This window comes from Notolepis coatsorum (genome assembly GCF_963971535.1).
Source record: "Notolepis coatsorum genome assembly, chromosome: 10".
Classification (NCBI taxonomy): domain Eukaryota; kingdom Metazoa; phylum Chordata; class Actinopteri; order Aulopiformes; family Paralepididae; genus Notolepis; species Notolepis coatsorum.
In genome coordinates this window covers 130,108,462-130,120,863 of record NC_140174.1, presented here as the reverse complement: position 1 = coordinate 130,120,863, position 12,402 = coordinate 130,108,462, and the positions used below count along the sequence as shown (strand labels likewise).

The 12,402-nt window shown below is 44.1% G+C and overlaps 1 protein-coding gene across 1 annotated transcript in view; it reads right to left on the bottom strand.

The window, feature by feature from the left end:
* smarcad1a (SNF2 related chromatin remodeling ATPase with DExD box 1a) overlaps nt 1–12,402 on the bottom strand; it is a 125,769-nt gene that overhangs the window by 44,945 nt on the left and 68,422 nt on the right. Inside the window, exons 10-13 of the mRNA XM_084323890.1 lie at nt 11,191–11,281; nt 1,968–2,067; nt 1,310–1,369; nt 687–762 (exon numbers count right to left, since the gene is read on the bottom strand). Of these exons, the coding sequence (XP_084180016.1) occupies nt 687–762; nt 1,310–1,369; nt 1,968–2,067; nt 11,191–11,281 (327 nt within the window). The remainder of the gene's footprint in view (nt 1–686; nt 763–1,309; nt 1,370–1,967; nt 2,068–11,190; nt 11,282–12,402) is intronic.

Sequence of the window (12,402 nt, the reverse complement as noted above, 5' to 3'; positions counted from 1 at the left end):
AGGGGGTGGGAAGCTGGTGGGTGGGAATCAGGTGGGAACAGGTCAGGTCTCGGCGCTTGCTCAACAGGGGCAGGACTTGGTGGAGATAGCGTGCCCTCCCACGTGTTACACTTCACCAATGAGAGTCCTCGCTGCCAAGTGAAAAGACGTCACTGGCAGTCGCCACACGCATCGGAGGAAGCGTGCGGTCGGCTTCGGGACGCCATTGTACCGACTTGTAGGAGAACATGCATACAGCAGCCAGGTAGGGGAGGGGGGAATTGGCACAGCGACTAAAAAAGTGCAATGTGCAATTTATTTGATAATCTAGACTTTGTGTATATTTCACGTTCTAACTGCTGTTGGGTCCTAGAGTGGAACGCAGCCCCCACGATTGGTTCACGTAGTCGACGACGTGAAATACAGACTCAATAACAACAATAAAACGAGAACAAGAGTAAAGTTCACACTAGCAGCCGCTGATTGGCCGGCGGAGTTTGTCAAGGCGAGTCACTGGTGGCTGGTGTGTGTTAACCCTTTCACTGCCACACTACAGAAGGTTAACCTTTCACTTTAACCTTCTGTAGTGTGGTTGTGAAAGGGTTAACCTTCTGTAGTGTGGTTGTGAAAGGGTCAACCTTCTGTATTGTCGTAGTGAAAGGGTTAACCCTTTGGTAGTGTGGTAGTGAAAGGGTTAAGGTACTCACGTGGACACAATGACATTGAACTCCACTTGATCACTGAGGATGTCGTGTCGGAGGTAACGTCTGTCCTCCACAGATCCTACACACACACACACACACACACACACACACACACACACACACACACACACACACACACACACACTCCAATTCATTCTCAATAACAAAAATAAAATAAATGGGAGCAGGTTTGTTGGGCCTCCTTACGAGTAATAATGCTTTTATAAAACATTATAGACTCGCTTTCTATTCCTAGTCCTGACGTTTCGTGACCCCTGCAGATCCATAATAGGTCTTTATTAATATATAAATTTTTATATACATATTAATATGATATTGTAAGGAAGGGGCAGGACCAGATAAGCTTGGCTTCTTTCTGTCCCTTCTCGAACAAAACCATTTGTCTTGAGCTATGTTGATTATTGCTCCATGTCTAGGAAGATATATTCTATTTTATTTATATTTGATTGTATTTAGTTTTTTTTTTATTTTAGTTTTTGTTATTATTATTTTTTATTACAAATGTGTTTTTATGGTTGAAAACGTTCGAGATAAATAAAGATCAAATCGGTACCAATGTGAAAATGAGGCTTGTCTAGAAGGAGAAGGGCGTTTCGTCTACTCACCGTAATAGACCAGCACCTTGAGAGTGGGGCACCACAGCTTCAGCTCCCTCACCCAGTTGTCTAGGAAAGGACATGTTAATAGTAGGGCTGTCAGTTTATCGCCTTAATTAGATTAATTAATTACACAGCAAATTATCGCATTATGAAAATTAACTCAACATTTATTAAAATAATAATATAATAATTTTAATAAAAATATTTTTTTTATCTCATTCATTCCATAAGAACGTAGAATACACATTTATACTTTTTTTTATATGGTCCATTTGCATGTTCTTGGTATCTGATTCTAGGGACATCTATGGATCTCAGGGAATGTATTCCCAGTGTCAGAAATACTGTGTCTGTTACTAGGCTTGAGTAAATTGTAATGAACCAAATGAGAATATCAATAAAAAAAATGTTTTATCTTTGACTGTGAATAACACCATGCTAAAATTGACCAGACCTGAAATATCTAAGCAAATGAATAAATGGAAGATGATTAAACAGAAGGTTTTGTAGATACAGTACTGAATTCTGCCATCCGGACACATGCCATTTGAAATATGATTATAGAATATGAGTGTGTGTTCACTGTAGACATTACTACCTAGTATGTAGGAAGGTACGGTGATGAGGTGGGGGCTGAGTGTGTGTTCACTGTAGACATTACTACCTAGTGTGGAGGAAGGTACGGTGATGAGGTGGGGGCCCTCTTCTCCATCCTGGTACAGCTGGGCTAGAAAGGCTATGGCCTGGATCGTCTTCCCTAGACCCTGAGAGACAGAGAGAGAGAGAGAGAGAGAGAGAGAGAGAGAGAGAGAGAGAGAGAGAGAGAGAGAGAGAGAGAGAGAGAGAGAGAGAGAGAGAGACACACACAGAGACAGGCAGAGAGAGGGAGGGAGTGAGAGAGACACACACACAGAGACAGGCAGAGAGAGGGAGGGAGTGAGAGAGACACACACATACAGGCAGAGAGAGACACACAGAGAGACAGGCAGAGAGAGGAGAGAGAGACACACACAGAGACAGGCAGAGAGAGGGAGGGAGTGAGAGAGACACACACATACATGCAGAGAGAGACACACAGAGAGACAGGCAGAGAGAGAGGAGAGAGAGACACACACAGAGACAGGCAGAGAGAGGGAGGGAGTGAGAGAGACACACACATACAGGCAGAGAGAGACACACAGAGAGACAGGCAGAGAGAGAGGAGAGAGACACACACACAGAGACAGGCAGAGAGAGGGAGGGAGTGAGAGAGACACACACATACAGGCAGAGAGAGACACACAGAGAGACAGGCAGAGAGAGGAGAGAGAGACACACACAGAGACAGGCAGAGAGAGGGAGGGAGTGAGAGAGACACACACATACAGGCAGAGAGAGACACACAGAGAGACAGGCAGAGAGAGGAGAGAGAGACACACACACAGAGACAGGCAGAGAGAGGGAGGGAGTGAGAGAGACACACACATACATGCAGAGAGAGGGAGGGAGTGAGAGAGACACACACATACAGGCAGAGAGAGACACACAGAGAGACAGGCAGAGAGAGGAGAGAGACACACACAGAGACAGGCAGAGAGAGGGAGGGAGTGAGAGAGACACACACATACAGGCAGAGAGAGACACACAGAGAGACAGGCAGAGAGAGAGGAGAGAGACACACACAGAGACAGACAGAGAGAGAGAGAGAGAGAGAGAGAGAGAGAGAGAGAGAGAGAGAGAGAGAGAGAGAGGGGGAGGGAGTGAGAGGCAGGGGGAGAGAGACAGACACAGGGAGACAGAAAAGAGAACGATAGAGAAAGAAAGAGATGGAGAGAGACAGTCAGACAGAGAGACAAAGTTCAATTAGAAGTCGTTGAGAAAACTAAAAACAGGAATCCAGTGAAGTTGAACATCTGCTCCTCAGATCAAACAGTACAAACTCAGTTACACCTGAGCTATCAAAACCACTGACAGACCTGCTCAATATAACCATTCAACAGATCAAAACAAACAACCAGGGGAGCATGACCCACCCTGCAGATACAGAACCATCTACAGAGAGAAGAGCACGACCCACCCTGCAGATACAGAACCATCTACAGAGAGAGGAGCACGACCCACCCTGCAGATACAGAACCATCTACAGAGAGAGGAGCACGACCCACCCTGCAGATACAGAACCATCTACAGAGAGAGGAGCACGACCCACCCTGCAGATACAGAACCATCTACAGAGAGAAGAGCACGACCCACCCTGCAGATACAGAACCATCTACAGAGAGAGGAGCACGACCCACCCTGCAGATACAGAACCATCTACAGAGAGAGGAGCATGACCCACCCTGCAGATACAGAACCATCTACAGAGAGAAGAGCACGACCCACCCTGCAGATACAGAACCATCTACAGAGAGAAGAGCACGACCCACCCTGCAGATACAGAACCATCTACAGAGAGAGGAGCACGACCCACCCTGCAGATACAGAACCATCTACAGAGAGAAGAGCATGACCCACCCTGCAGATACAGAACCATCTACAGAGAGAGGAGCACGACCCACCCTGCAGATACACTACAGAACCATCTACAGAGAGAAGAGCACGACCCACCCTGCAGATACACTACAGAACCATCTACAGAGAGAAGAGCACGACCCACCCTGCAGATACAGAACCATCTACAGAGAGAGGAGCACGACCCACCCTGCAGATACAGAACCATCTACAGAGAGAGGAGCACGACCCACCCTGCAGATACAGAACCATCTACAGAGAGAAGAGCATGACCCACCCTGCAGATACACTACAGAACCATCTACAGAGGATCTGTAACCTGTTGTCAGATGGAACTGGAAAACACTAACTCCCAACTTTGGGGTTCTTTTAGTTTGTAAATTGTTGTCAATCCTTGGGAATAGTGTTAGTATGTTCTATGGCCAGAAGCCGACACAAAGCAGGACTCTCAACTCACTTTTGATGCTCCAAGGTGTTTAATTGTGACAAAAAATAGCAGATACAACGTTTCGACCCTTCCGGTCTTTTTCAAGTAGTTTCAGAAGCCGACACACACCATGACTTTGTAGATCGATGACGTTTACACTTTACAGCCATTGAGCCCGAACCAGCCGATTGCCATTTAAGCACCAATCTGTGCCGTTAAATGGGCTTCATGTGAAATATATACGATTACGGCACTTTGCGTGTACGGCATGAATGACCGTAATGTCGGACTAACTAGCCTCCCTTAACAGAAACCACGTAGGCTTGACTGCACAATTCAGTCCATTCATTCCCGTTCTGACGTAGGGTGGATTACTGCTTCAGGGCTAAAACAACTAATCGCTCTCAATAATCCCTCGATTCCCGTTCCTTTCCTCCGTGTGCTCTCCCGTTTGTGTCATCACCTGTACACACCCTTCACTCACACCCATACGCTAGCACGCTGTTAAGCTCATCTCAAACAAGGTTACAAGGTGCTATGAGTGTCTGTGTGTCCGTGGGTTTGTGGGTGAATCCGCGGATTCCGCGCAATATTTGATTTGATTTGATGTTTTTTATTTTCGTTGTCTTACATACAGGTGTATGCCCAGCCCATATGGGCTTACAAGACACATAACAATAAGTATATAATAATATACTTGACCAATTACTTGACAAATGACATATAGACCAAGATGGCAACAAGAACAAGAAAATACAATAAAACGTAATATAACACAAGCTGTACGCAATGTATATAAGCAAAGAAACAAGAGGAATTCAAATACAGTTATATAGGATAGTGTGTTTTGTCTCAAGTGCCATGCTTTCTCCAAAAATCCTGCAAAACTGAAGATGTCCTCCACAAAAAAACAACTCAACATACAACTCTCAGACTGCCAAAACAAATCCGGATTTACAATTTGAATTTTCAAATAAAGCCCTCCTCAAAGCGGTGTACAAAAGGCAATAAAAAAACAAATTATATTCATCCTCCACCACTCCCAGATCACATAGAACACAACCGCTCCTCCTCAGGTTTACCTTGGAATCTACCCACTTCCACAGCCAATGGCAGGGTGCCAGACCTCAACTGGGCACACAGAGACCTCCGTCTTCTCTTTAGGTTTTTTTCCATATCTCACAAACTATAGGGCCAATCAGTCTGTGCTTTGGCGTTAGGGATGGGTACAGAATCCGGTACTTTTAAGGGTATCCACCGAATCACGTCGGTACTACCAATTCACGTGAGATCCACCGGTGCCACATTTCGGTAATGCAAAAAAGAAATAAGGATACTTATATATGCTCACGTCAACGTCCATGAGCACAATACACACTTACCTAGGATTTTACTCGATTCAACAACAACAAAGCAGTTGTATATATTAACACTTTGAGTGCCGGGACACGTCTTCTCACGTCTTTGCTGGCCATGCTAAAGTTGCCGGGGGATGCTGTACAGCGTCCTTATATCAATATTTCAAAAATCTGCGATCGGATTCATAATGTCCCTCCGCTGGCCTGAGATCCACCAGCAGGACCCACTGAGCTCTCTGGCGGTTCAGGAGCGCCATCTGGTGGCCGATCGGCGCAACCGCTTAACAGGAAGCGCAGTAGAGGTTTTGCTGGTCGGCCATATTACTTCCGGGCACTCGGTATAGGTTCCGGCACTCTAGCTCGTCACACTACATAGCGATCGATTGCCAATAACTCGATAAACAACATGATTTGGACGTATATACCATTATACAAGCTGGAGATGGACCGGGTAATAATATATCCCATAATGATAAAATTTCTACTCGACGATGATCGCCCAACGGCGCGCGGAGACTGGGGTGAGTTTCAGCGTGTAACGTTACCGTCTTCGATAATAACTGATATTATCAACATTTGACCCACATTAGATGATTGGTATAACGCTGCCCACGGAATTATAAACGCCCCCTCGCCCATCCGGTCAACATCAGATGACGTGTAGTAACTTCTAGAAGTACGTCTAGTTGGAATTTTTTATATCGCGCTGATTGCCATCAAACTGTATTTCATCATCAATATAATGCATTTGGGGCTATATATCACGTTCTGGAGAAAGCTGCAGAAAGAGATGAAAACATACTTATACATTAGACCATACTTTACTATGAATATGTGAATGAAAAAGTTTAACGTTGCTACACAATGAACAATACATATAGGACTTTGAATGGGCCCTAATAATGGCAATGTAGCAATAGAATTTAAAAAGTTATAGCCCTGCAAAGAAGGGGACTTTCTCCATAGACAAATAGCGCTGGCAATCTATGGTATATCATTAATTTAACCTTAGGCAACCAAATTGTTAACAAATTGTTCTAAATAAATAATCTTTTTTTTTTATCCACTTTTTCTCCCATTTTCTATATTTTCTCCCATCCCAATTTCGTATCATCCAATTCAACCCTCCCCTGTCACGAACGCTGTTTCTTGCCTCCCACAAGCCGGCTGCAATGTGGACTAAGTCATACATAGCACAAGTCCCCTCCGGTACTTGAGGTAACAGCAGTCGCATCTTTTCACCTGCGCAGCTCGATCTCTCAGTGGCGAGGAGTAACGCGTGGGAGGCTCACGCTGCCCCGACACTTTCCTGATTCTACTGCGCAGGCGCACCAACCGACCTGTAGGAGTCGCTGTCCACAACGCCCGATCCCCACCCATCAGTTTCCCACCCCCTAATACGGCCAATGTGTATTAGTACGGACGACCAGCTAAACTGAAAGCAATGAGGAGCGCTGGGCTCGAACAGGCAAGCCCAGCGTCTCCGTCATTCGTGGCGAGCGCCTTGCCCACTACGCCACGTAGCCGCCCAATAATAATAAATTATTTGAAGTTTTTACTTTTACAACTGAGGTAGGTAGGGCGGCCGGGTGGCGCAGTGGGCAAGGCGCTCGCCACCAACGCAGGAGATACTGGTATCGAGCCCAGCTCTCGGCTTTGCTTCCGGCTTGACCGGCCGTCGTACTAACACAATTGGCAGTGTTAGAGGGTGGGAAAGCCGGTGGGTGGGTCCTGGCCATTGTAAACAGCGACTCCTACAGTTCGGTCGGGGCGCCTGCTCAGCGAGGAAAGGATCTAAGGGGGGTAGTGTGATCCTTCCACACGTTACACCCTCTCAGTGAGAGTCCACGCTGCCAGGTGAAAAGAAGCGGTCGATTGGCTTCACATGTGTCGGAGGAAGCATGTGATTAGCCTCCACTCTCCCAGACCGACTGTAGGGGGTAGGTGAGCAACGACCAGGAAGGGGATTGGGAATTGGCATAACAACTAACATTGGGATGGGAGAAAAACAGAGGAAAAAGGAGAAAAAAAAGAAAAAGAAAAAACTGAGGTAGGTAGATTACATTTTTAGAGACTAAAGTACCGAAAAAGGTACCGGTACCGGTTCAAATGTGAACGGTACCCAACCCTATTTGACGCAGAACGTTACAGAGGCACAAGGATGAGGGTGTGGGAATATGTCAGCAGGAAGGGTACAAATCTGGCAGCTAAGGTTGCTGGTTTTGTGAAGGCACAAGACATGTGTACATGGTATATACCTTTGATTTGGGAGTAGTTGGGGTTTCAGGGAATCAACCAGAACGATTTGGGCTTATTGCATATAACATGTTTTATCTCGCAATCTATGGAAAAAGACTGGATTATTTTGGAAATGGGCGATGTTTAGCGTGTAATAAACTACAAACTACAGTGTGTAGAAACAAACTATTTTTTACATGTTGGACTAGAAATAGCGTCTGTCAAATGAGCCATACTATTGTCTCCATAGCTATAATATATAATATACAATAGCTCCACAAAGATCGTGAAATATCGTGAAAATGGTCAAGAAAAGCTGGCACTAGTCAGTGAGGATGGGGAAAGCTTGTGGCCGTGAAAGAGTTAACACATTTTATTTGGTGGCGCCTTTCACGACACCCAAGGTAACCTTACAGATCATTGAAAAAAAACACAGCACGGCAGTTAAAAGTCAAGGTTAAAAATAAAACAAACAGGAAGTATAAAAACAGTGAAGTTAAAATAACAACCAAACAAACAGCAGGGGGTATAGGACAGTGACAGAAGTTATAGTGAATATGCGAGTTTGAACAGATGGGTTTTCAGTTGTGATTTGAATGATGATAGTGAGTCAGACTGTCGGATATGTGGGGGGCAGGGAGTTCCAGAGTCTGGGAGCCGAGCAGCTGACAGCTAGGGTGCTGAGGCGTGAGCTGGGGATGGATAAGAGTCCAGTACAGGATGAGCGGAGGGTGCGGGAGGGGGTGTATTACTGGAGGTTAGTGATGTAGATGGGGCTAGATTGTGGAGGGCTTTGAAGGTGAGTAGGAGGTTTTTGAAGTCGATCCGGTAGTGCACAGGGAGCCAGTGGAAGTGTTGAGGCATGTCATTAATCTCGACATTTACCCTGATTACAACTACACTGCACATTCTTTTCATCTCATCAAGTGAAAATATCTTGTATTTGGTACAATAAGTCCAATATTGAGTAGAATTATCTTGAATTATCTTATCCCACTGGAAGATCATTTTACTTATTTCAAGTATTTTTTCCTGATTTTGGTCAATTTAATCTTGTTTTAAGAAAAACAAATATACAATTGACCAAAATCAAGAGAAAAAACTACTTGAAATAAGCTAAATTATCTGCCAGTAGAATGAGATAATTCAAGATAATTCTACTCAATATTGGACTTATTGTACCAAATACAAGATATTTTCACTTGATAAGATACATTTTTTTGCAGTGTACAAATGTGCAGCTACCTGGGCCTCCAGAGCACTTCTAGTGTCAGCTACCTGGGCCTCCAGAGCACTTCTAGTGTCAGCTACCTGGGCCTCCAGAGCACTTCTAGTGTCAGCTACCTGGGCCTCCAGAACACTTCTAGTGTCAGCTACCTGGGCCTCCAGAGCACTTCTAGTGTCAGCTACCTGGGCCTCCAGAACACTTCTAGTGTCAGCTACCTGGGCCTCCAGAACACTTCTAGTGTCAGCTACCTGGGCCTCCAGAACACTTCTAGTGTCAGCTACCTGGGCCTCCAGAGCACTTCTAGTGTCAGCTACCTGGGCCTCCAGAGCACTTCTAGTGTCAGCTACCTGGGCCTCCAGAACACTTCTAGTGCAGCTACCTGGGCCTCCAGAGCACCTCTAGTGTCAGCTACCTGGGCCTCCAGAACACTTCTAGTGTCAGCTACCTGGGCCTCCAGAACACTTCTAGTGTCAGCTACCTGGGCCTCCAGAGCACCTCTAGTGTCAGCTACCTGGGCCTCCAGAGCACTTCTAGTGTCAGCTACCTGGGCCTCCAGAACACTTCTAGTGTCAGCTACCTGGGCCTCCAGAACACTTCTAGTGTCAGCTACCTGGGCCTCCAGAGCACTTCTAGTGTCAGCTACCTGGGCCTCCAGAACACTTCTAGTGTCAGCGGACACACCAAAAACATGCTAGGCCTAACAAAAATAATGGTTGGTTTCAGGTTGCCGACCGACCCTGCCGATTTAGGTGCGACCCAATATATTTTATGAGTTAAAAAAAAAAAATTATATATTAAATTTTTTTTTTTTTTTTTTTTTTTTTTTTTTTTTAAGAATAAAGTTTCATAGAAATCTTAGTCAAACATTTAGTATTATGGATATTAAACATGCTGGCAGAGTACATGCATCCATGTTGTTGTGAACATTTTAACCCTTTCACTGCCACACGACAGCCGGTTAACCCTTTCACTGTGACAATACAGAAGGTTAGCCCTTTACTATCACACAACCGACGGCGATGCTCCATCATTAGCATCATTAGCTCCGCATCCGCGGAGCTAATGATGCTAATGATGGAGCATCGCCGTCGGTTGTGTGATAGTAAAGGGCTAACCTTCTGTCGTGTGGCAGTGAAAGGGTTAATTAAATAAAGAAATTCCCTATCCATAGTCGCCGTGGGAAAGAATAAAATAAAAAATAAAATAAAAAAAATTCCCTACCTACCCATGGCCAAACTGACAACCAACCTGAAACCAACTATTATTTTTGTTAGGCCCTAGCAAATTCACACATGACTCCATGAACATGAATAACCTATCGAACAATTCTATTTTAAGTTATTTCTCCGGCAGCGTGCGCTAATATGGATTCCGGCGGCACGTGCGCTTTGCACACGACACGCCCAAATATGGATTCCGGCGGCGCGTGCAGCACAGCACCGCTGTTGAATTTTTTTTCAGGGGAAAAACTGATAGTAGCATACTTGGCATAGTAGTATAGACATATTAGCATGATAGGTAGTAGTATACATAATTATTAGCATGATAGGTAGTAGCATAGGTATAGTAGCAGACATATTAGCATGATAGGTAGTAGTACCATAGTAGTATAGACATATTAGCATGATAGGTAGTAGTACCATAGTAGTATAGACATATTAGCATGATAGGTAGTAGTACCATAGTAGTATAGACATATTAGCATGATAGGTAGTAGTACCATAGTAGTATAGACATATTAGCATGATAGGTAGTAGTACCATAGTAGTATAGACATATTAGCATGATAGGTAGTAGTACCATAGTAGTATAGACATATTAGCATGATAGGTAGTAGTATAAGTATAGTACCATAGTAGTATAGACATATTAGCATGATAAGTAGTAGTATAAGTATAGTACCATAGTAGTATAGACATATTAGCATGATAGGTAGTAGTATAAGTATAGTACCATAGTAGTATAGACATATTAGCATGATAGGTAGTAGTATAAGTATAGTACCATAGTAGTATAGACATATTAGCATGATAGGTAGTAGTATAAGTATAGTACCATAGTAGTATAGACATATTAGCATGATAAGTAGTAGTATAAGTATAGTAGCGTTAGTAGTATAGAAATATTGCGTGCGTGGTCTCACCATCTCGTCGGCCAGTATACCACTCAGATTGTGCTCGTGCAGCAAGAGCAGCCACTTTAGACCAATCAGCTGGTAGGTCTTCAGCTGTAACCTGACGAGACAACCAATCAACAGTTGGGGATAAGGAACTAGACCACCAATTCCAGTTAAGAGGACAAGGAAGTAGACCACCAAATCGTTGGTCAAGATATGATATTGACTAAGTAAAAAAAAAAAAAGATCTAAAAAAAAAGTATGGAAGATGAACTGAAATGTACCTCTTAACCTCTTAAGCCCAAGCTATATTATCAGAAAATTCACCTAAAAGTACATACCCAAGTAAATGGAAGATTGCTCCACTTCTACACGGTCCATTTGCATGTTATTGGTATCTAGGAACATCTATGGACCTCTGGGAATGTATTCCCACTCCCAGTGTCAGAAATATTGAGTCTGTTACTATGCTTAAGTAAATTGTAATGAACCAAAGCAATGTGCAGATTTTTACAAGCTCATATTTCGCTAATAATAACACTTAGAATCATTGCTAAACAAACATAGAGCTGAAATTATACACTTTGACTGCCGTTTTGATAGGGTTTACTCTCGACTACATTTGAAAAAGAAACCACAACATCACTTAACACTTTGGACGCCAACAACGCGTATACTCGTTATTGCCCGCCATGCGTTGTGCGCCAACTAGGAGTAAACTCGTTTTTGGGATCAATATTAAATTTTTTCGCCATGGCATTCACAATTCATCCAGCCTCCCTCCGGGATGCAGCTGGACCCTGTTCTGATATTGCAACGCCTCAATACCGCCGCCTGGTGGATTTCGGGCGAGTTACACTCCACGCCAAACCGGAAGTGGCGCTCGGTGCAACAGGGAAATTCCTCCGCCAGAGATATATTGATATATAACGCAATAATCAATATGATTTCGGTGTTTATTGCGTCATACAAACGGGAAATGGATCTAGCAGATCGACGTCAAATAATTGGAATATTTTTCCTCCAGTCTCATCGGCGAACGGTAAGAGGAATCTAACGTTATTTTCAGCTTGATCGTCCATTTCTTTGTTTGCAATCAGTCTGATCAACGTATCAACCCATACTAAATAAAGCCGTCACTGACTATCAAGGAATTATAAACGACCCCCCCCCCCCCCTTTCCTTCACGCATGATTAAGCATAATGTATACCGATCATATACATTTGAATTTTTTAATA